The sequence below is a fragment of the Trematomus bernacchii genome, unplaced genomic scaffold (assembly GCF_902827165.1).
Source record: "Trematomus bernacchii unplaced genomic scaffold, fTreBer1.1, whole genome shotgun sequence".
NCBI classification, from domain to species: Eukaryota; Metazoa; Chordata; class Actinopteri; order Perciformes; family Nototheniidae; genus Trematomus; species Trematomus bernacchii.
The window spans coordinates 358,651-383,464 of NW_022987394.1; the positions used below are offsets into that span (position 1 = coordinate 358,651).

At 40.2% G+C, this 24,814-nt stretch overlaps 1 protein-coding gene across 1 annotated transcript; it reads right to left on the reverse strand.

Annotated features, from left to right (window-relative positions):
• Positions 1-794: 794 nt before the first annotated feature.
• Positions 795-24,439, reverse strand: si:dkey-222f2.1 (intermediate filament protein ON3). Its single transcript, XM_034134924.1, has 10 exons — positions 23,969-24,439; positions 18,230-18,438; positions 16,552-16,612; positions 16,082-16,177; positions 15,410-15,574; positions 4,630-4,755; positions 2,239-2,382; positions 1,607-1,683; positions 1,465-1,511; positions 795-921 (listed from the first exon to the last, which is right to left on the reverse strand). The coding sequence occupies exons 1-10, from the start codon at positions 24,284-24,286 to the stop codon at positions 815-817; spliced, it is 1,350 nt and encodes a 449-aa protein (XP_033990815.1). The 5' UTR covers positions 24,287-24,439; the 3' UTR covers positions 795-814.
• Between the last annotated feature and the right edge of the window lie 375 nt (positions 24,440-24,814).

Genomic DNA, 24,814 nt, shown 5'->3' on the forward strand with positions numbered 1-24,814 from the left:
CCAATGTAGCTGTTTCAGTCAGGGGGGAGATAAACTCCAGGAACACAGGGATTGTATCCTTTGCAAACCATTTTCATGCACTAAAACCTCTAAACACACTACAGGAGAGGGAAAACCCCAAAGCATAATACGAAGGAACTCTTTAAAAATGCAAGAAAGAAGAAACACCATATATTTCGTTTTTGTCGATTTTATTTAATCAGGAAAGTTAAAAAGAAACGTAAACCCAGTGATTACATTTGTAGATTAACACTACTAGATTATTGTATAACAACATTGAGTACAATTTATGAATATAATCAGCAAAAGTAGAGAAACAAAAACAGCACACTTCTAATCAGATATCCTCAAAATCTACACAATTTCTTTTTATAATCTCACACAGATTAATTAATTGCATGCAGTTTATTACATTGTTTAATAACCCAAGGAGGTGAAAGCCCTGATGGTGCTGCATACAACTAAAGTTTGATTAAAATGGTACCCAACACACAAAACAAACATGTAGTTAATTATATCAAAAACAACTATTTCCACTTAATTCTTCATGTTAAAATGATTGTAATTGTTCTACAGAAAGTTAGTAATTATTAACCTGCACCCTCACAAACTTAGAAAGATCTGCTAATGAAGTGAGTGAGTGATTGTGTGTGTGTGTGTGTGTGTGTGTTCGTGTGTGTGTGTGTGTGTGTGTGTGTGTGTGTGTGTGTGTGTGTGTGTGTGTGTGTGTGTGTGTGTGTGTGTGTGTGTGTGTGTGTGTGTGTGTGTGTGTGTGTGTGTGTGTGTGTGTGTGTGTGCGTATGTGTATGTGTTCTTAGTGAGTGCTGTATCTGGAGTTGTTCCTGGTCTCCGTTGTCTTGATCAGCAGTTTTGGAGCAGGAGAGGAGCTGTTACTTTGGTAGCCATTAGTACTTTTAGTACCTGGAGAGAAAAAGAGGGGAATTAATTAATAAATAAAATAACTAAGACAGTCTGTCTGCTGCATAAATGTGTGCGTCACTTTTTGGTGTCCCCTGGTTTCCGTTGTGTTTTGAGCTTCTTGCAGCATTTTGTATTTGCAGCTTTTAGTAAACGCTGCTCATGTTTCCTGAAGTTGCTGAAGATGTGTGTTCATTTGCATGTGTTTTTATATTGCATTGTTTTTTAAACTGCAGGGCGTTTCTCCTAATGGTAATGTTTTGGGCCGTTTTAGTGCGTAAACAAATATAGATTTACTTAAAGCAAGTGAGAAAGTGTGTTTTGTAATCTTAATGAATGATCATTTTAGTGTGAAAACTTAAAACCAGAGTGCAGTGAAATGTTATTAAGTATAATTACTTAACGACTGTAATGAAGTGCAAGTTGTAAGGACATGTACTTTACTTATGTATTCCCATTTATACAGAAAACAGATAAATAATAATACAAACTTAAAAAATGGACACGTCTACACCTTCCTCAGTGTGGGGGCAGTTTGTTACTTACTGTAGTTGGTCACAGTCTGGATGTTGAGGATGGACTGATGTCCGAGTCTGCAGAAGAAGAAGAGACAGAGAGAGAGTGTTGGTGTGTGTTTTATTGTACAGAAAGACGCACACACTTTATGAAACTCCTCTCCTCCTCTCACCTGTCCTCCTCGCCCTCCAGCAGCTTCCTGTAGGTGGCAATCTCAATATCCAGAGCCAGTTTCAGGTTCATCAGGTCCTGCAGGTCAAGGAGAAAATCACACTTAACTTGCCATGCAGACCTGCAGCGTTCACACACACACACACACACACACACACACACACACACACACACACACACACACACACACACACACACACACACACACACACACACACACACACACACACACACACACACACACACACAACAACACAGACTATAACACTCCTTGTTGTGCAATACCAATTATGTGCATCGTTAATAACTGTGCAATATATTCCTAGCTGCTATTCAGAACTGTTACAGGATGTGTATTTTGTAAATTATGTGATATTTCTTTAAAAATATTGTATCATTAATTTTTTTTAATGCGTGCTTCTTGGGTAATATTCTTGGGACGAATAAAGGTATTCTGATTTATGCAGTTTATTTTTAGCAATATCCCAAAAGCCAATGGATAAATCCCATTGCTTTTCTCAGAGGGAACCAGGGAGATGCTAATTTACGGGTCTGCCAACAAAAGCACATCATCACTGCAGCATCCTTCAGATCTGCCTGGTAGCCCACATCCTGAATATACGTCTCTCTCACCTGGTACTCCCGCAGCTGCCGGGCCATGTCCTGTTTGGCTCTCTGCAGAGCGTCCTCCAGGTCTCTGGTCCGAGCTTTGGCCTCCTTCACAGCCAGCTCTCCACGCTCCTCAGCCTCCGCCAGCTGGTTCTCCAGAGCCCCGCGCTGAGAAAACACAACAACAACAACAACAACTCAGGCATGCTGGATCTGAAGTCTCCCCAAACACATCCGTGACTGCCCTGATCTCTTATTCTTATTATAGACACATGCATTTCCAAGCATCTGGACTACCTATGTTGTAAATGTATTATCTTTTCAATTTACACACAGCATCTATTGCACGTCTGTCCGTCCTGAGAAGCATCCTCCTCTGTTTCTCCTCGAAGTTTCTAACATTTTTCCCCATTAACTGGGGGGTTTCTCCCATTAACTGGGGGGTTTCTCCCATTAACTGAGGGGTTTCTCCCATTAACTGAGGGGTTTCTCCCATTAACTGGGGGGTTTCTCCCATTAACTGAGGGGTTTCTCCCATTAACTGGGGGGTTTCTCCCATTAACTGAGGGGTTTCTCCCATTAACTGGGGTTTTTCTCCCATTAACTGGGGTTTTTCTCCCATTAACTGAGGGGTTTCTCCCATTAACTGGGGGGTTTCTCCCATTAACTGGGGGTTTTATCCCATTAACTGGGGGGTTTCTCCCATTAACTGAAGGGTTTCTCCCATTAACTGGGGGGTTTCTCCCATTAACTGAGGGGTTTCTCCCATTAACTGGGGGGTTTCTCCCATTAACTGGGGGGTTTCTCCCATTAACTGAGGGGTTTCTCCCATTAACTGGGGGGTTTCTCCCATTAACTGGGGGGTTTCTCCCATTAACTGAGGGGTTTCTCCCATTAACTGGGGGGTTTCTCCCATTAACTGAGGGGTTTCTCCCATTAACTGGGGGGTTTCTCCCATTAACTGGGGGGTTTTCTCCCATTAACTGGGGGTTTTCTCCCATTAACTGGGGGGTTTCTTTCTCCCATTAACTGAGGGGTTTCTCCCATTAACTGGGGGGTTTCTTTCTCCCATTAACTGGGGGTTTTCTCCCATTAACTGAGGGGTTTCTCCCATTAACTGGGGGTTTTCTCCCATTAACTGGGGGTTTTCTCCCATTAACTGAGGGGTTTCTCCCATTAACTGAGGGGTTTCTCCCATTAACTGGGGGGTTTCTCCCATTAACTGAGGGGTTTCTCCCATTAACTGAGGGGTTTCTCCCATTAACTGGGGGGTTTCTCCCATTAACTGAAGGGTTTCTCCCATTAACTGGGGGGTTTCTCCCATTAACTGAGGGGTTTCTCCCATTAACTGGGGGGGTTTTCTCCCATTAACTGGGGGGTTTCTCCCATTAACTGAGGGGTTTCTCCCATTAACTGGGGGGTTTCTCCCATTAACTGGGGGGTTTCTCCCATTAACTGAGGGGTTTCTCCCATTAACTGGGGGGTTTCTCCCATTAACTGAGGGGTTTCTCCCATTAACTGGGGGGTTTCTCCCATTAACTGGGGGGTTTTCTCCCATTAACTGGGGGTTTTCTCCCATTAACTGGGGGGTTTCTTTCTCCCATTAACTGAGGGGTTTCTCCCATTAACTGGGGGGTTTCTTTCTCCCATTAACTGGGGGTTTTCTCCCATTAACTGAGGGGTTTCTCCCATTAACTGGGGGTTTTCTCCCATTAACTGGGGGTTTTCTCCCATTAACTGAGGGGTTTCTCCCATTAACTGAGGGGTTTCTCCCATTAACTGGGGGGTTTCTCCCATTAACTGAGGGGTTTCTCCCATTAACTGAGGGGTTTCTCCCATTAACTGAGGGGTTTCTCCCATTAACTGGGGGGTTTCTTTCTCCCATTAACTGGGGGTTTTCTCCCATTAACTGGGGGTTTTCTCCCATTAACTGAGGGGTTTCTCCCATTAACTGAGGGGTTTCTCCCATTAACTGGGGGGTTTCTTTCTCCCATTAACTGGGGGTTTTCTCCCATTAACTGGGGGTTTTCTCCCATTAACTGAGGGGTTTCTCCCATTAACTGAGGGGTTAACTGGGGGGTTTCTCCCATTAACTGGGTTTCTTTGGAAGTTTTTCCTTCTCCGATGTGAAGGTCCAAGGACAGAGGGGTGTCATATTCATATTCTGTATAAACTGTAAAGTCCACTGAGACAAATCCACTGAGCTTTATAAATAAACATTGATTGATTGATTGATCTCACCATGTTCAAATCACAAATCAAAACTAACCTCTTCAGAACTGCTTTTAATCTGTAATTAATGTTGTGTTTTATATATTTTAAGTGTGTTGTTTTAATTATGTTTGAATGATTTTTCACTCTGTAAAGTGTCTTTGAGTTTCTAGAATGCTACCTTAGTGTTTCCTGGAGGTTTACCTGGGCTTTGACGGCCTCGATCTCGCTCTGCAGGCGGCTGATCAGACGGTTGATCTCGCCCACTTCTCCCTTCGAGACACGCAGCTCGTCTCCATACTGATTCGCCTGCACCGACATCTGATCGAACTGAAGACAGAGGAACATCAGCTGCATCACTTTAAACAGAGTTGAGCCTTATTAGAGACTTCCAGTGACAAAAGTTTGGCGAACAACACATCATTTGTCCTTAAAGGTCTCCTATCATGCAGAATGCACTTTTTTATGTCTCGTATACATAAACATGTGTCCCCGGTGTGTAAGGGAACTCACAAAGTGTCAGAAAACAAAACCCTCTCCTTTCCTCTCCCAGAATCAGCAGTTCTCTAACAGGGCTGAAATATAATATACTCCTTTATTGTCATCACAGGTACAATGAGATGACAAGAGCTACTCCCTTTTTTTTTAAGGTGCCATCAAAAATACAAAAAAAAGAAACAAGAGACGTGCAACATTCAGGAGAAGACAACATACAAACAACAAGCATTCATACTTCAATATACAGATACAGTTAAAGTGCAAGGAATATATCTGTTTAAGTTCAAATAACTATGTTTGAATGTGTATATTTTGTGTCAGTGCAAGCTGGAGTTTAGTGCAGAGGGATATGAGCAGCGACGTGCAGTCAGTGGAGGCAGGGGAGGCAGAGCCTCACCTGTCATACTCCAATGTAACGGAAAAACAATTAAAGAAAAACTAAATAATAATAATAATAAAATGTCTCCACTGATCTTGTGTAAATGTGATTTATGTATGATTCCAATCGCATTTTATAGTCAAAATCAGCAAATTTGCCGAGCTCCGCTACGGGAGCGATGAGAAGTGAGGCAAGCACGAGCACTGCCTCACGTAAGCCCACAGTAACTGGCTGGAGCGCGGGCACTAATTTAGCGCGGCCACTTATTTTGTGAGCGCGCTCAAGCCAGTTACTGTGGGGTAAGGTGAGGCACAGATGAGCTCTGCCTCACCTCAGAATGCGTCACCCCACAGAAACTGGCTGGAAAGCGGGCCCTAAGCGCATGCCTGTTACCATCTCACTGTAGGTCACCAATGTAATGTATGTAGATCCCTTTATTACATTTATCCTCGCCATCCATAGTCTCTAAATAACTTATTTCACGTATATATGATATTTAGGCTCGCTGGTCTCTCGTACAACGGCAATGAAAAAATCACCAGGAGAGGCAGCCATAACCTCTGCCGCACTGAAGGGGGCGCACGTGAGCCCACAGGTTCTTGTTGCTACTGTTATTCTACCGCAAACAACAAACTAGACTTTTGAAACTACAGGAAGATAAGGACGACTTTTACAAAACAGTAATAGAGATTGTTGTCCAGAAGGATAGCATGGACTTCATCTTCAAGTCAATGTAAGACCACATTTGTAATGAAAATGGGATCTTACTAAGAAAGAACAATCCAATATTTAGATTTTGGGTATCCTTTTGTTGAACGGTCTGTTTAAAATGAATCGAAGCATCAGACTAAAAAAGCTTTTGAAAATAACAGAATATTTCGATTAAGGTCAAAATAGGCTATAATATTTGTAAATCTGACTCTGAAAGAGTCAGTGCCTCACCAGCCATGAACCTCACCGCACGTCACTGGATATGAGGGATGTCTAAAATGGGTGATCTGTTTGGTATTTTGAGCAAAACACTTCATAGACATGTTTTTTATGTATTTTTATATATCTGAGACCCATAATATATGCCTAAAAATAGCATGATAGGTGCACTTTAAGATAGAAAGAAAACATAATACAACAAATGCAATTGTAGATTTTGTGATGGAGATTCAAAGAGCAGAGTACTGAGAACGAGGAAGTAGAAGACCAATCTGATGTCGGACAAACTGAAGGTTTATCGAAAGGCTTTGCAAAGGAAAAACAGACAATATTGATACAAGCAGCACACAGAGAAAGTGACCACGATGATAACATGGCCTGATCGTCATGGACAAAGACACGTTGCAGATCAAAAGACAGATTTAAAGAAAACTGCTTCTTCTTCAGTAAGATGTCGGTCTTGTATTCTTCTCACTGTATAGTATTGCAACTTTTACTTTAGGAGAGGATCAGAGTAATGTCATCCACCTCTGATCATGTTACAAGTCTTTTTAGTTGAGCTAGTTTTTGGTTTCACTCTCAGATAACAGTTTGTCAACCCCATTGTTTCGGAGATGTGAGTTCAGACGGTCAAAAGTATAATATCTCTGTTGTTAAGTTTAGTCTAAAACCACCAGACTCAGGGACAGTTTCATCCCACAGGCCATAAGACTATTAAACACCTTTTTAAAAGAACATTCATCTGTTTGCATCTTACAGATTATTTCTCTAATATATCATATTCTATTTACTTCTATTTTGACTGTTCTTGCTCTATTTCTATTTTATTTGTATTTACTTGCACTCTTTTATCTGTCTTATTTACTCTATGTCCTATATATTCATGTTGCACTGTTGGAGGAGCCTGTGACTTCAGTTTTTCATTGATATCTACACTGTAGCTAATGTACAAATGACAATAAAGCATGTTGGAGCTATATTTGGCCAAACTTGACCCACTCTACCATGCTGCACTGCGTTATACATCAAATGCACCCTATAGGACTCATCATTGCACACTGTATAGCCTAACTGGATGGTCCTCACTTAGTATGCGTAGGAGCATTGGTTTTTATTAATGTATAAAGCCATTTTAGGTAAGCTTCCACTGTACATATGTGCCAGATTTGCTCCAGTTAGTGACTCTTACAACCTCAGATCCAGTGCCTGGATACGGGTCCAGGTTCCTGCCGTGCGGACTGAGGCTGGAAAAAGGAGTCTTTTTCATTATGGTCCTTGGTCTTGGAATGACCTTCAATCACGCCTCAAACTGAGGGCACTTGTCTCTATAGCCTTTTATAAATTGAAGTTGTCTGAAGTCCTTACCACCAGCTGCTCTTGCAGTAACAAGTACAGGGTGTCCGCGGGGTCTTAAAAAGTATTAAAAGTAGATAAATCAATTTAGCGAAAATTAAGGCTATTAAAAAGTATTAAACAGCATTTCCCAAGGTATTACATTTTGTAGCTAGTTTTCAATAAGTATATAAATTGTCCAAAGAGGTTGTATTCTACAGTCTGCCTGAATGTAATCATTGCGTAGGTGTGTAGTGTGATTCTGTGTAGTTTATTTATGGCATCCCGTTGGATTAGACGTCATCTGAACAGGACATCGCACGCTCACTGCTTGATAGCGCGCGAAGGTCCGTTTACGCCGGTTGTTAAACAACATCGTTATGGGGAAATGCAAGTCTGCGCCCAAATGGTTGGAAGATAAGGAGGAAGGACAATCAATACTGTATATAGTCAATGTGAGGTAAAGTGTGTTGCCAATGTAACCGGTTAAAACTCAAAGTGGCGATGAGGTCTTAAAATGTATGGAAAGGGTCTTAAAAAAGGTCTTGAAAAGTCTTACATTTGACTTCAGGATTCCTGCATACACCCTGAAGTAGTACCTTTCTTACTGTCCCAAATGTGCACAATGTAGTGACTGCTTTTCGTATTTTTTTTGTTTACTTGGTTGTGTTCTCTGTATTTTATATGTCTGTGTTATGTGTAAGAATGTTCTTTGCCAGGTCAGCATTGTGAATGAGATTTTATCTCATCTGCTTAAATAAAGGTTAAATAAATAAAATACTGATCAAATACTGATACTGACTGAAACATTAATTTTCTGGCTGTTTTTGAATATTGTAAGTGTACCTTTTATTTAGTTTAATTGAAGTTAATTGAAGTACCGTAATTTTCGGACTATAAGCCGCGACTTTTTTCCCATTTTTCGACCCTGCGGCTTATATAACGGTGCGGCTAATCTATGGATTTTTACAGCTCCGACGACTTGCTCTGAAAACACGGAGGAGCAAAACAACAAACGAGTGAAACAAAGCGTATATTAAAGCCCGGGAAATATACCCGTTTTGACGCTGTTTCAGGAGCGCCTCTAACATTGTTTTGAAGGCCTGTTGCTAGCGGGGGATGCTAGCGGGGGATGCTAGCGGGGGATCCTCGGGCTAGCCCTGTAGACACCGGGCCGAGAGAGCGCAAGGGACCAGGACAGGAGCTCCGCGGGATAACGACCAGGTTTGACTGACCCTGCCAGTCCTATCTTATAACACAAAGAAGACGTAACCTCTCCTAAGTTTGAAAGTTGAAAAGTTTGTGTGTCTGAAACGCTATGTGATACAGTACAGTTTACACAGTACATGTTCTGTAGCTACTATTGCACTAAATGGTAACACTTGAATACGTTATGCAACTTGTTTGTTGAAATGTTAATAAATGGGAGCTTCCTCAAACAGCCATCTCTTTCCCGACAATCCCCTCTGTGCACGAACCCTTAGATATGGTAATTAAACATTAAAACACCTGCGGCTTATAGTCCAGTGCGGCTTATATATGTACACATCATTCAATTTAGCTGCTGCGGCTTATATTCAGGTGCGCTTTATAGTGCGAAAATTACGGTAGTTGTTTATGCTTTGACTTTCAGTCACGTGCACCTCTGACTGTCAGACAAAAGGACTAGACTCTTGGTCTCCTACCCCCCCCCCCCATCAAAGGCTGCCTTTTGAACAGCAGAACATTACAGACAATCAGTACTAGACCTACACACTCAGTACTGGTCTTACATGGACTTGAGTATACAAATATGCTACGGATGGATGTTATATGTTTTGTTAAAATTACTCTGTTGCTATATTATTATTGGTAATCGCTATGTAATAAGCAATTAGGGGCTGGTATGTTGGAGCCATTTTCATTTAGTTATTATTGTCTGAATGTTAGGCTTAATAATAATAGATTATTTTTGTGAGTCATACTATGGTTTAAAATGTATTAATTTAAGGCTCACTTATTTGTTATGAAATGTGCGTCAGTATCACGTGCATGGCTATATGCCTATATATGGTAGGTTGATAGGACACAGCTGAGGGTGATGAGACGGGGAAGCGGAAAAGTCTTTTGACCGTGTTCTTTTTGTTCTTTTGGAGACTGTTAACTTTTATTTAGTATGAAGCGAAGAAATGTGTCCTGCTGTTTATATGCCGTCTGGACTAACCAATAAAGCTCATCTGATTCAACTACAATCTCGCTTAATATGTTTGGAAACAAAGAGAGGCGCGTCAAAACCCACAACCCCGATAGAGGTGGCTATTAAATTGTAGACAAGGATTAAAACGCCACCACACAGCATGAGGACTAAAACCACCACACTCAGGGACAGTTTCATCCCACAGGCCATAAGACTGTTAAACACCTGCACTTTTGAAAGAACATCCATTACATTCATCTGTTTGCAACTTATATAAATATTCCAATTACTGTATATAGACTATTCTGCACAGTTTCTATTATATTCTGTTTCTATTATATTATATTTTATTTACTTGTACTATTGTATCCGTTGTATTGTGTTGCACTGTTGGAGCAGCCTGTGACCTCAGATTTTCATTGTCATATCTGTAGCCATGTACACATGACAATAAAAGCCTTGAAATTTGTCTCTTTTATTTTGAAGGCAGTTTTGGGCACTGGGTGATTCTGTATATATTCAACCCTGTCTCCTAAAAATTACGTTCCCACAGAACTAAACTGCATTCTCAATTACGTTTAGCAAGAAACGTATTTTCTCCCACGTTACGTTTGTTATGAACGTATCTCAAATATGTTTATTTTCTACATATCTTCTAGAAACATATTTTCCCCCACGTTACGTTTGTTATGAACTTATCTCAAATACGTTCATTTTCTACATATCTTCTAGAAACATATTTTCTCCCACGTTACGTTTGTTATGAACTTATCTTAAATACGTTTATTTTCTACATATCTTTGCCATTTATTGTCTTGCTTATAATAATGATAATAGTCATTTATAAATATCATTTTAGAGCACACATTTGAAATCGACGATCGGGCTCGATATATGGTTAAATTAAAATCAGTAGGCAATGCTGTAATTTCGCCAGCTGTTACGGCCCCTACACACGGCGGCGTGCGTTGACGCTTCAACGCTTCTGCCCATTCAATGGGGTGACGTCACGATTCGCTGAACTGCATTGTGGGAGCAAAGCGTAGCTTTTCTCGCGGTGCTCGCTGCAAAAGTAGAGCAATGTTCTACTTTTGAAGCTGAGGCGTCAGCCAATCAAATCCCGCGTATGCAAATCTGCCAGTACAAGCGCTAGCCAATCAAACCGCGTGTATGCTGGGAGAGCCAGACCGCAGTTCATTTCCTCATATACCAAAAAATGGAGGAGAAAATAATCGTAGCGGTAGGGAATCACCCGGTGCTTTCAGTCCCTGTTCACCTGCCGGGATACAAACCGGAGGAGCCAGGCATGGAGGGAGGTGGCAGAGACAGTGGGTGAAACTGGTAGGTTTTCGCCTGTTTGGGGAGTTTATATCCAGTGTACTTCGTTTGAATGGACATCTAGCAGGCATAGACAGTATTTAGCCAGCATGGAATGTTGTATAAAATAGCACCATAGACATTAATTAAAAATCGCTTTTTAGACATGAATGTCTATGGTGAGATTCATACATGGGAGCCTTTTTAAAGCCTTTTTACCCAGGGGAGACACGGGAGATTCATGTGATTGGTTGTTGGTCGCGTTGCTCGCGTTAACTCCACAAGCTCAAGACACGCCCACCGCCAAGCGGCAACGCACGCCGCCGTGTGTAGGCTGCGTTACTCTCATGAGCGAGGCAGAAAATAATAGTTTTAACATGCCAAAAAGCTGCTGTGTCATTTATTGCACCTCAAACATTAAAACAAATCCAGAGTTACGTGTTTCTGTAAGAAAGGACAGTAAAAGAAGAGCTCTGTGGCTTCAGGCTTGATCGCCGTTCAAATGACAGCGTTGGTTTCCCCAAAAGTGGGTGGGGCTGTAAAGTGACGTAGATTTTACTCTCATCTATTATTCAAAACCATTCTATTTATTCTAACTAGGGCTGTCAGTCGATTAAAATATTTAATCGCGATTAATCGCATGATTGTCCATAGTTAATCGCGATTAATCGCAAATTAATCGCACATTTTTTATCTGTTCTAAATGTACCTTAGAGGGATATCTTTCAAGTTTTTAATACTCTTATCAACATATGAGTGGACAAATATGCTTTATATGTTTGTTTTATTATCATTTGAACAATGACAAATATTCTCATGAATATTAAACACAACAACCTGAACATTACAAATATTCGCCTCAATTCAACCTAGAACCTCTCTCATACAATAATACAATACTGTGTGTGTGTGTGTGTGTGTGTGTGTGTGTGTGTGTGTGTGTGTGTGTGTGTGTGTGTGTGTGTGTGTGTGTGTGTGTGTGTGTGTGTGTGTGTGTGTGTGTGTGTGTGTGTGTGTGTGTGTGTGTGTGTGTGTGTGTGTGGAGAGACACTGTGGATGATCGTTGGAGCTATGTGCAGCTCAAGGCATATATGCTCGAATGGGAGCTGCCTGGACGCTGCAATCATGTTGCGCGTACTATCCGTGCTGAGTGTGCTGACTTTTCGTACAATGTCCCACTGTCTGGCTACCTGCATAAAGTCAAGTGCTCGGCGCAGTTGTCGGCGAAATGTCATTGAAACAGCTCCTTATATCCGTTAGCGCAGCTAGCTAGCACCAGATGCTAACAACAACAACACGTAAGGTGTGCCTCGCTCGCGCCACACATACACACTCCCTCCCGGTCCTCCCGATGGCCAGTCCGGGCCTGCCAGTGAGCGTGGAAGTGTGGTCTGCCACAAGCGGGCGGCAGGAGCGGGGCTGTCAGCATCAGCTTGTAGATGGTATTTTAAACTCGATGCGCTCTGAAACTACGGGGGCGGCCGAGGACAAAAAATACACATGCGTTAATCGCGTTAAAATAATTAGTGGCGTTAATTTTTTTTTGCGTTAACGCGTTATTAACGCATTAACTTGACAGCCCTAATTCTAACGTAAATTACATGCCAGTGTTTTATCTTTTTATTTAGCGATTTGTTTTTGCACTGGGAATGTTTTCATGTGGAACCGGAAGTACGTCACTTCACTTTGTCTTCTTCGTCCCTTTTACGTTCCAGACAATGCATGGCTCAGCGTAACAGACTGAATAGCGACCTCAGGTGAGTTACAGTATATCTGAAGCAAATTATATTTCTGAACATGTGTAGTCAATTCCACCCTTCAATGTAGCATAAATGTGAACTCTCATTACAGGAACAATACCGGAAACAGATGTAGGAAAGATCCTCAGCTCGCTGATTGGATGTTTTAGCCGCAATGCACATTGGGAGATGGTGTTTATGCGATGTGAAATCCGAAAACATTTAAAAATAAAATAATACTTTATTCCGAGTGTTCTTGCTTTTCTCTTTGAAAGTCATCACATAACGGCATTGTAATACATATCTGCCGTAGTTCTGTATGTATAGAGCCCTGATGAGAAGACTTCTGGACAAACTGGAAGAAGTGCCGCCGAAACTGAATACGTGTCGTGGATCATAAATATATCAACAATTAAACAACATCTTACATTTCTTTTCACAAAATATGTCTCCTTGCAGTATCAATACTAATTCGGCTGACTTTTATATTTGATCCAATTGGTAGATAGGTTATATTTACACCATAACGGTGCACAGCTGATAGAAAAGGACTTGTAGTTTTTAAAGATATTACTGATTTTCTTTGAATATAAGAATGTAAATACTGAGTTGAGAGAATAGTCAGGGGTTTTGGGTGATGGGAGACACATCTATGGAATCACAATGTCAATAGCTTACCATTAAATGACGGATATACCTTTCTGTCTGTGATGTTTTACAAATCAGATATTAATGTGTAGAAGTAAAACATGAGAAATAGTATAGCAATATCCTGTAAAATTATGTAAAAACATGAATAAAACTACACATCTTCAGATGTTATACATACACAAGTGTCCTACACTAATAATACAAAGTTATTATTAGTATGCTGTGTGTACCTTGTGTGCACCGCCTAGTGGTTAAAGCACGTTATTGAATTATTTTTGTTGAATAATGTTATTTTTGTTGAATAATGTTATTTGATGAAAAAAATATTAAGAGTACATACTTTCATAGGGTGAAAGTAGAAGGTCAATGATAGAAATATAGAATATAAAAAATCAAGAAGATACTGTAAGTGATCTCTACAATAAAACAGTTTAGTGCCGGATGTATAAAGATATTAATATGAGGATGTGCAAAACAGACAAACTAATTAACATTTAATAACACATTAAAGAATGCTTTAGGTTAAGGTCTTCTTTTAAATAATAAAACAGCTTTGGGGGTATCTACAGATAAATATTAAGCCTGACAAAGTACTTAACGTCTAATATATTGCTTTCCTGCAATGTTAACTGTGTTGAAGCACTTATTTTAACTGATATTATACACATTAATTATACTCTTATGTATGTAGATAGTATAAGAAATGTGCAGAATTTGACAGTTTAATGGTGGAGGAATACACACATATTGATAGATGTCTTGTCATGCACTGTTGATGAACCTGTGACCCAAGTTTTTCATTCATTGCATAACTACACCGTAGTTGTGTATATGATATGTCAATAAACCTTAGAAAATCTTGAAATCTTGAAAGGGATGTGCAAAATAGCCATTATATACAGTTTTTAATTAACTATTAGTAGAGAATAACGACGAGTAATGAATATGCTTTAAAGAGATCTGCAGATAAATGTTTAGTCTTCTCAAGCACCAACTACCAAATATCTCGCCTGATTGTTGGCACTTGACAATCACCTTCACTGAATTTTACTCAGGTGTAACTAAAGTCTGATTTAAGGGTTGTTTATATTTCACATCATTAATCAGAATCTGCAAAGTAACTAAAATAACTGTAGTGGAGTAAAAATACCAGGTTAACCTTAAAGAAAGCCCTCAGGATTATAAAAGGGGGTAGGACACGTTAGATTCCTGTTTTGGTTAGTGTGCCGTCGATAGGTTTCATTCCATTTCAAACTGCTGTTTGACGCTCCGTGTAAACTTTGCGCACTGCCACTCCAACATCCAATCACAGAGCTTGAAGACTAATCACGGGGTTTGTCAAGCAAAGCACATGGTGTAGTCCCAAACGATAGCTGAGGATTCTGGGTAGTGTAGTGTCTTCTACCATCCTAAACTCCGAAAAAATATTTGTTTCTCCGAATCGAAGGGGAAAAATACAAAAGTATTGTACACAATTTAAACCAATCAATGTTATGGAATTAACAAGGATAATCGGGTGTTTTTGAGTTGATGAGTAGTGCAGATATCACTGTAAATAAAATCAATCGACAGTAAGGAGAATACTTACTTCCGGGTGTAAAATCCTCCGTTATCCAATGGGAATGGACGCTCACATTGCCTTTGAGACTGTGTTGAAATTACACCCTCGCCTACTGATTTTAATTTAACCATATATCGAGCCCGATCGTCGATTTCAAATGTGTGCTCTAAAATGATATTTATAAATGACTATTATCATTATTATAAGCAAGACAATAAATGGCAAAGATATGTAGAAAATAACCGTATTTGAGATACGTTCATAACAAACGTAACGTGGGAGAAAATACGTTTCTGGCTAAACGTAATTGAGAATGCAGTTTTCTGTGGGAACGTAATTTTTAGGAGACAGGGTTGATATAGCTGAATATCTTTTCTTGTGCATGTTTCAGCAGTTCTTACTTTGCTCTTGTACCAGGCCTCGGCCTCCTCTCGGCTGCGGGCAGCGATCTCCTCATACTGAGCTTTGACCTCCGATACGATCTGCTCCATGTTCAGGCTGCGGCTGTTGTCCATCTGCACCACCACTGAGGTGTCTTTGATGCTGGCCTGCAGCTCACGCAGCTCCTGGTGCACGAAACACAACACAAAGTGGTGAAAGACAGAATACGCCACAAAAGGGATACACACTGCAAAACTCAGAAGCACTTATTTGGAGCTTTAGGTTTGCAGACTCCATTGGAGACATTTTACAATTTGTTTTTTTGCAACTCAGTAATTTAGCTTGGATATGCACAAACCCTTTTCAAAAAAGAGACAAAATATACCATCCTATATATCCAACAAGTGATGAGCCAAATGTCTTTTTTAATACTATTTTATTTCTATTTGAGATGTTTACATTTTGAATTGTTTATTTCCAGTCTTTTAATTTCTCTAATGTACAATGCCTTGTCTTTTATTGGGATCAATAAAGTACTTCTTATCTTATCTTATGTATCCCCTTTTTGGGATATGTAGGATGTTTACTTTTCAATAAATTAGATCCTTGAATTGAGGTTGAAGATACTGTTGTTTGGCTCTCCATTGAACAGGTACAAAGATATGTTAAATACAGCGTCACAGGTTTAGTACCTCCTCATACACGTTGCGCAGGAAGTTGATTTCATCAGTCAGGGATCCGACTTTATCCTCCAGATCGGCCTTCACCAGGTAGGCTGAGTCTACATCCTGAAAACACAGAAACAAACCACATATTTAGCAACAGTCTGTAGCCATGACAGCTGATGGCATGCTAGGCTAATTAGCATAAAGTAAAGCTAAGGCTAATGGGAATGTCATTTTGGATAGACACCTGGTTTGTTTTTGTGTCTTTTATTCAGGTCAGGGTTGCAGGAGCAGAAGTCCTGTTTATTTCGGAGAATAGGAAGAAAAATGCTATATATTTCTTGAATAGATCAGAGCGAAGTTCCCAAAGCTTTAATGGCTTTTGATTCAAGTGGGTAGGAAGGGATGGGAGATAAGCAGGACAAAAAGGAAAGTACAATGGAGAGGTTCCTCTTACACCACACCTGAGTTTCATGAATGAATGAATGTGTGCTGACCTTCTTTAGGATAACAAAGTCGTTCTCCAGGTTGTTCCTCTTGTTAATCTCGTCCTCATATCTGAGACGGAGACAAGACACAAGTCAAATGTTATATAATGAGAAAAACACAACTCACAGTGGCTTTATTTACTACCGCAGTGGTTTGATGTAATAATAATAATAATGCATTGTATTTGTAGAGCGCTTTTCTAGAAACTCAAAGACACTTTACACAGTAAATAAATCATAAAAACACAATTAAAACAACACACTTAAAGGTCACCTATCATGCAAAATCCACTTTTCCATGTCTCTTCTTCATCAACATGTGTCCCCTCTGTGGAAAGAGACTCTGAACGTTTCAGGAAAAAAGATTCTCTCTCTTTTTGTCCTGATCCATTTCTATAAAAACCTGTCTGAAAATGAGCTGATCAGATTTTGGCCACTTTATGATGTCATAACGATTTTTTGGCTTGAGTAACCATTAGCCAATCAGCAACCAAGGTAACCCCCCCCCACCTTATCACCTGAATCTCCTCCTAGAGAACCATTAGGGGCGTTCACACCAAGTTCTTTTCCCACAATAGTTCATGAGAACTCAGTTCATGAGAACTCTTTTAGTTCTGATGAACTAAAGCAGATCGCGTTCACACCGCAATGAGTTCCTGAGGGAGGATTAGGCAAATGAAGCCGCTGACGTCACTTCTTCTTCTTCTGCTTTGGGTTTACTGGCAGGCCGCAAACCACTTCACGGCGTATACTGCCACCCGAAGTCCCCGGCCGGAAGTCCCCGGAGTTGGGGACTGGCTTCAGTAGAAGCTGCTGGGACTCCCAGCAGCTTCTACTGAAGCCTTCCGAGTAAATCGCCAGAACGCCGACACCTCCTCATCTCCACCGCTCCCATGTTTTATTTTGTGTTGCAATAAGTTAGTCTCTCTGCGTTTGTGCGCTGGGCTAATGCTAATAATGCTAATGCGAGGATAATAAAATGGCGGCTTCACAAAACCTTTTGGGAGTTTTACGGGGCGTGGTTTGCAATCCGCCCAGCCAATCAGAAATAGGAACCTTTTTCTCCCACGAAAGTCCCTGCTCTCTAGCAGGGACGGAAAAGGGGGTAAAAATGGTTCTGATGAACTAATTTAGTTCAGGGGGCTTTTTGGTGTGAACGCAAATATATCTGAGTTCTGATGAACTATTGTGGGAAAAGTACTCCGGTGTGAACGCAGCTATTGTGTTCTTTTTAACCAAATATCTCTCAGAGGGGCGTGGGGAGTGGCTCCTTATTTTCAGGGGATTATGGGATGCTGCAATGATCTGTTTGGTGTTTCAGCCAATCAGAGACAGGCTCTGTATATATCTGAGACCTGTACTATATTGATGACAACTGGTATATTTCAGACACTTTTTACACTGCTATGGACAATCTTGCACTAATGTACATATCCCAAAGATATTGCAGTGACTGTTATTTTGTATATATTGATTGTTGTGCTTTTATTTAGGTCTTAATGTGTGCATATGTATAAATGTGTCTGTTGATTGTGTATATATATATACATATTTTCATATATCTTGTTTTTGTATTCGGGATTGTGGGAAACGGTATTTAGATCTCTCTCTCTGTACACACAAACTGAAAGATTGACAATAAAGTTGACTTTTACTTTGACTTTTAAAATATATAAAACCCATGTACTTGTGCTTGTAGTCCTCCACCAGGCCCTGCATGTTCCTCAGCTCTCCGTCCAGTTTGGTCTTGTCGTTGTTGACCAGGTCCATCTGGCGCCTCAGACCCGCCATATAGACCTCGAACAGGGGCTCCACGTTGGAGCGGACTGCCCCCTGACCCTGCAGGAGGTCCAGCTTCGTCTCCAGCATCTTGTTCTGCTGCTCCAGGAAACGCACCTAACGTTGGAGGGGTAAGAATAACAGAGGAAGACTCTTTAAAGTATATCCAGACGATGCAGAAGGTTGGCAGCTAGTCAAATAAATACCTTTGAACAGAGGTGGGAAGTAGTGGAGTACAAATACTTCGTTACTGTACTTTTACTTCTTACATGTTGAACACAAATACATGAACTTTCTACTTCTTCCATTTTGAACCCAAATACCTGTACTTTCTACTTCTCACATTTTCCAAACAGGCTGGTTCCTTTAGTTTGAATGTGTGTTTGGTGGCGTGATCATTATTATTTAGAGTCATTGCGTGCCTATTGATTTGAACACGATCCGTGTATCCATCATTTCCTGGTCTTCTCTAAAGAAGAGGGACCAATGAAAACGTTGTCATGTTGCCGTTGTTCAACATCGAAACATTCATTAGCGTTGTCGTCCCTTCTGAAAAGATTTTGTGTTTACTGAAATGTTTAGGTAAACGTTGTCCCCTTTTCAAAATGGTGTTGTGTTTTCTGGAATGGTTTTGAAACATTGTTCAGTTTTCTGAAATATCTATGTTTTGACCTTCAGGGCCACCGTAGTAAATACTATTATCCCTGTGAGCTAGGACCATCACGAACATCATCATCTCATCTTGACCTCCAGACATCCAGAGCCTCCTCACATAAAGCCTCTCAGAGCAGAGGATGGACAAACCAAACATTCCTTCATGACAAATCACTTCCACCTCAGCAGATAATAACACATTACATAAACATGTTTTTGTAGCTGCAGAATAAGGTCTGTCTTCAGAGGTAAAACTGTCATCGTTCCAGCATCTCAACACCGGCCTGTATCTGCTCAGCTCGTGTTTCCCGCCTGCAGCCGGGTATATCCAACACCTTTTATCCCTCCTGCCTCCGAAACAAAGCCTGTGTTGTGTTCGGAGGAGAATGATCTCTCCCTCGGAGAAACAACCGCGATCATCCGGTTACAACAACTCAAAGGATGGAAATGGGACAGATAGCTTAAAGGGGACCTATCATGCTAAATGCACTTGTTGATGTCTTTTATACATAAATCTGTGTCCCCGGTGTGTCAGGGAACTCACGCAGCGTCAGAAAATAAAACCCTCTCTCTTTTCCTCCGTACCCAAATCTCTAAAAACGGGGGAACAACGGAGCTGATCCAGATTTGCGTCCGAGATGACGTAATATCGGAAATGTGGACCCACGGCACTATCAGACTATTGGACGTAATATGGTCGGTGTTTACATTAGCATCGCTAACACTCAGAGCTAACCTGCACTGGAGAGCATGTGTGTGAAGAAGCAGGAAATAAAAAGGAACTCACCTTGTGGTATAACCGGCAAGAGAGAAAGCCTTTGAGCTCCATACTGTTTCAGAGATAATCCTTCATAATCCATGATATGGCGTTTCATCACCGCAGTATATAGACAGTAGCTGCCGGGTCCCGCATGAGCTCAGACCCCTCCTTTTTTTTAATCAATTTATTTTTATTTTTTAAAGCTTTATACCCCAAATCAGCACTTTTGAAACAGGAAGTGAAATAGAGGGATATGAGGCATGGCTAGAATGGGTGATCTGTTTGGTATTTTGAGCAAAACACTTCATAGACATGTTTTTTATATATTTTTATATATCTGAGACCTATGCTATTGCCTAAAAATTGCATGATAGGTCCACTGTAAATATCCTTAATGCCACTGATTCAAGGTTTAAATGGCCGTCTAAATCCCAGGTGCATTCCCTCAAGCTCGATTTAAGGTTTGTAGTAGCCCTTTTACCAGGCGAACTATATGCCTTACATTAATGCACACAATGTACACAATATCTGTTTTCTTTTTTTATTACTGCCGAATTGTATTTCATAATTTATTCCATTCTATTTCTATGTAAATACTGCTATATTTTTTACTATATTTGTATTATTTTTAATATGTTTTAATGTTATTATAGCTTTCTTAAAATAGTTCTCTATCTGTGTTTTTAATTTTTATGTATGCACCATGACATTAAGTCAAATTCCTTTGTACGTGTCAGCCTACCTGGTAATAAACCTGATTCTGATTCCTTCTGCAAATACCAGTATCAGCAAATGTTTTTATGCTCAGTTTCTATGCTTCATATATTGGGAAAAACGTTGTAATGCACTTTGAATGTCCTCGCTGTTGAAATGTTCTATATCAATTAACTCGCTGTGTCTTGGAATGCCTTACTATCACATTTCCATGTATGTTGGTTCATGCAGAATTAAACTGGGTTATCTTCCAGCATCCTGCTTTCTGCATCAGACAGATTACTCTCTACATGGGGGGGTCTCTTTAATGTTTTAATGCTGTGTGCAGCAGCCATATTGGATTACACAGTTAAGTGCAGGGTATGTTTATTAGTCCGTTGCCTTTTAGCAGAATACTCAAGGACCATTTATTGCCATTATGCAACCAGGACCCAAAAGAGTCTCACTTCTCCTGCAGCTAAAAGCTTCTGCAACCACGAAAGCAAACAAAGACTCTTTTGTGTGTCACCTGTCAGCTGGGAAGTCACAACATGAGACTCGTATAGAGAAGAGGATGGAGTTTCAAAATGTCTTTCTATCACAATATTCTCTCTTGAAACTCTACAATTAGAAACGTTAGTAACTTACACCCCACAATTATCAATTATTTTACTTTTCATGTACTGCAATGTCTTACAAACACGTGGGCAATCTGAAATGAATGAGAACATTTAAAACTTAAATTTGGAGACGATTCTGCACTTTAAATTAAGAATATCTACCTGCTCAACAAAACTAAAAATATATATTTTAAAGGAAAATTAGCAGGACATTTCATTATCCATTTATACTGATTCTATTACATTACATGTCACTTCTGTGTAAACAATTTTACACAGAATGTATCGCTTAAATTAAAAGTGCCCTCTCCTGCTCATGTTAAAGTGGACCTATCAATCATGCTATATTTGAATAATATAGTGTAACCCATACCTATATAAGGCATATTTATACTTTTTTTTTTTCAAAATACCAAACATGCATTTTAGCCATGCCTCATTTTGCTCAATTTGCACTTTTTTAGCTCTGTTTTTGCAAGGGCAGATTCTGTGAGAACAGCACCATCTACAGGCCTGGCATATGTACTACAGCGTCTCCAGCGCTTTCGAACGGTTATGGCCGTGGCTGTCTCCTCCTGATTGGTGGAGTTGGCCCAATAGCCGTAGCGCCACCGTCCTGACGTCAGGACAGTGTTCAAATCTGGATCAGTTTTTATCAGATCCGTTGCAGCCCCTTTTTTAGAGATTTGGGTATGGAGGAAAATAGAGAGGGTTGTGTTTTCTGACACTTGGTGAGTTCCCTGGAACACCGGGGACACATATTCATGTAGAAAAGACGTACAAAAGTGCATTTTGCATGATAGGTCACCTTTAAGGTTCATATCAGTATGTAGTGTCTCTACTGGGACATGTCTCCATGCTTTAATGTTCAAAAAGCTCTTTATTTTTCTCATACTGCCTGTGCTGCAGCACCTCTTTTCACCCTCTGTCTGAAACCAGAGCCCAGTCTGCTCTGATTGGTTAGCTGGCCGGCTCTGTTGTGATTGTTCAACCGCTTAGAGATGTCCCGCCTCTTAGCCTATCACGCACAATGTGTTGGAGCGCTAGCCAGTAGGAGTGCGAGTGTTATGTAGTGATGTCACTGTGTTCAGGAAGTAAACAAAGAAGTTCAATGGAGGGAACACAGGGATTTTAGCCGTTGCAGACCATTTACATGCACAAAACCCTATATATCACAGCACAGGGAAGTGAAACCAACAAAAAGCAGAATAGGGACTTTTTGTGGTCCATAAAAAAAAGTACATTTGTTCATTTGTAGATATGTCTCTGTGTCTCTGTGCACCTGAAGTGAATCTCTGCTGAAGCAACAATGGCTCCTTTGTGAGGCGTGTTATCGACTCCGTGAGAAACAGAGATGTTCCCTGAGTACGGTTTCAATGAACGGCTTTATCTCAGAGCGGCTCCTGTGGGAAAAACTCAGCTTCTTCTCAGACTGACTTCCCCAATTTAACACCCACTATTTTACTTTTTTATTAAAGGTATCCCCCATGAAAGCTCCTTTTAGATCAGCTTGTGTAGGTCGTCCTCAAGGTCAGCGTGTGTTGTTGAAGAGGCTCTAACCAATTTCTAAATAACAATGAAATGTGAAATGACAACATGTAAACAATGTGTTTTTCAGATAAAGTGTCAACATTTAAAGGACACATCAAATGCAAATAAAGTCTGATAAAGGTGAGAAAAGTTGTTGCTCATGAAAGTAACATTTGTTTGTAGGATAAAGGGTGTGTTGTTTCATTTTTCAAACTGTTCCATATTGTTATTGCCTTTTAAAAGATCAGGTTCAGTGGATTACATTTTCATTTTGAAGCAGATTATTACTTTTTTATTTAGATTATAAAAAAGTCAGAAAATAGTGGGAACAAATTGGAATTAGAATTCCATTACCTTATTGATAGCTATAATCTGGCATAAAGCATATCTTCTCTTTGAGATGTATGTATTTGTATGCATATAAAAGCAGAATATCCTCACATTTTAAAGGCTAAAATAACATTGTTATTTTTGTAGGAATACTACAGTGCAGAGAAACATAGCAACAAGTCACCAATCAAATATTTACTGAAGTAAAAGCGTTGGTATTCAAGTATTAGGTAGCAAAACATGGAACTACTTGAATAAAGTAGTAGCAGTAGTATTTTACACATCTGTATTTTGATCTCGGTATTTTCTTTTTCATTTTTATTGTTTTTTTATTGTTATGTGTAACTGTCCAAGGACTGCAGATGGAAATGAGTTTTTAGCTATAATCTGGCGTCTCAACTCTTTTTGATTTATGTATTTATTTCAATGTAAATACTGCTATATTTTACTATATATATATATATTTTTTAATATTATAATTCTTTTCTTAAAATAGTTCTCTATCTGTGTTTTTAATTTTTGTTTTACTTGTATGTATGCACCACGACACCAAGTCAAATTCCTCGTACGTGTCGACCCACCTGGTGATTAACCTGATTCTGATGCATTCAATAAAGACATATAATAATAAAAAAATCCCTTTCCCCTGTAAATGCTGAATGGGTCTCCATCTCTTTACCTTGTCTATGAAACATGGAAATACTTGAAAAAAGTAGTGACAGTAGTATTTTACACATCTGTATTTTGATCTGTTTTAATTGTGTGTAGGCACTAGGTGATTGTTGTGTGTGTAACTGTGCAAGGACTACAGATGGAAATTAGCTTTTAGCTTTAATCTGCCTTCTTAACTCTTTCTGATTTATGTATTTTAATGCATTTAATAAAGACATAAAATAATAATAAAAACATGTTTTAATTTCCCCCCTCTGTAAATGATGAATGGTCTCTTCTGTATGAGATTCATTTCTATGCATGATCCTTGTTCAATAAAACATATAACAATAATACACAAATGCCTTTCCCCCTCCTGTAAAAGCTGAATGGAGCTCCGTCTCTGTACCTTGTCTATGAAGGTGGCGAAGCGGTTGTTGAGGCTCTTGATCTGCTCCTTCTCGTGGGCGCGGCTCATGGAGAGGCTGGGGTCTATCTCCAGGTTCAGAGGGGCCAGCAGGCTCCTGTTGACGGACAGAGAGGCCAGTGGGGCCCCGAGGCCGTGGTGGAGCCCGTTAGTGCCTGCGTACAAAGAGCTGCTGCTCAAAGAGAGACCACTGAAACCTCCAGGACCAGAACCATAGCCACTGAGCCTCCTGGAGCCAACTCCACTGCTGCTGCGGACTGAACTGCTAGAGCTGATCCGCTTCGAACGACTCAGACTCATCGTGGAGGGAGAGGAGCTGAGACTGAGAGAAAGATGGAGACAGGAGGGTGGATTGAAAGGAAGCAGAGAGGCAGGTTGTGCAAAGACTAATAAAATAGAAGAAGTAGAGGTTTAGGATCAAATGCAGAAGAAGAAGACTTGCAGAAAATGGTAGTCAAAAAGAAGTGGACCAGTCAGTGTAAGATGTCCGGCCACAGTGAGCTGTCTCAGGTGTCTCGTGCCTTTTTAATCCTCTCCCGAAGGAGGAGGAGACGGGGTGTCAAATATCTGACTTTCAGGGAAAATGTCAAGAAGCTACCTGTTCGTTCTGCTGGAGGACGAAGCCTATTCATGCAAAAACAATCCATAACTGAACCTTTAAAATAACAGAAGTGCAGTCTTTTTTGGAGAAAAGCTGGTCTACTTCTATTTCAGCCGTACTGCCTCTGGTCAGTTAACCATGAGAGGTGATGTGTCTGTGTGATTGTATTTCATGCTACTTTAGGTTTTAAAACCAGCCCAATCAGGTCATTTATATGAACATGATAT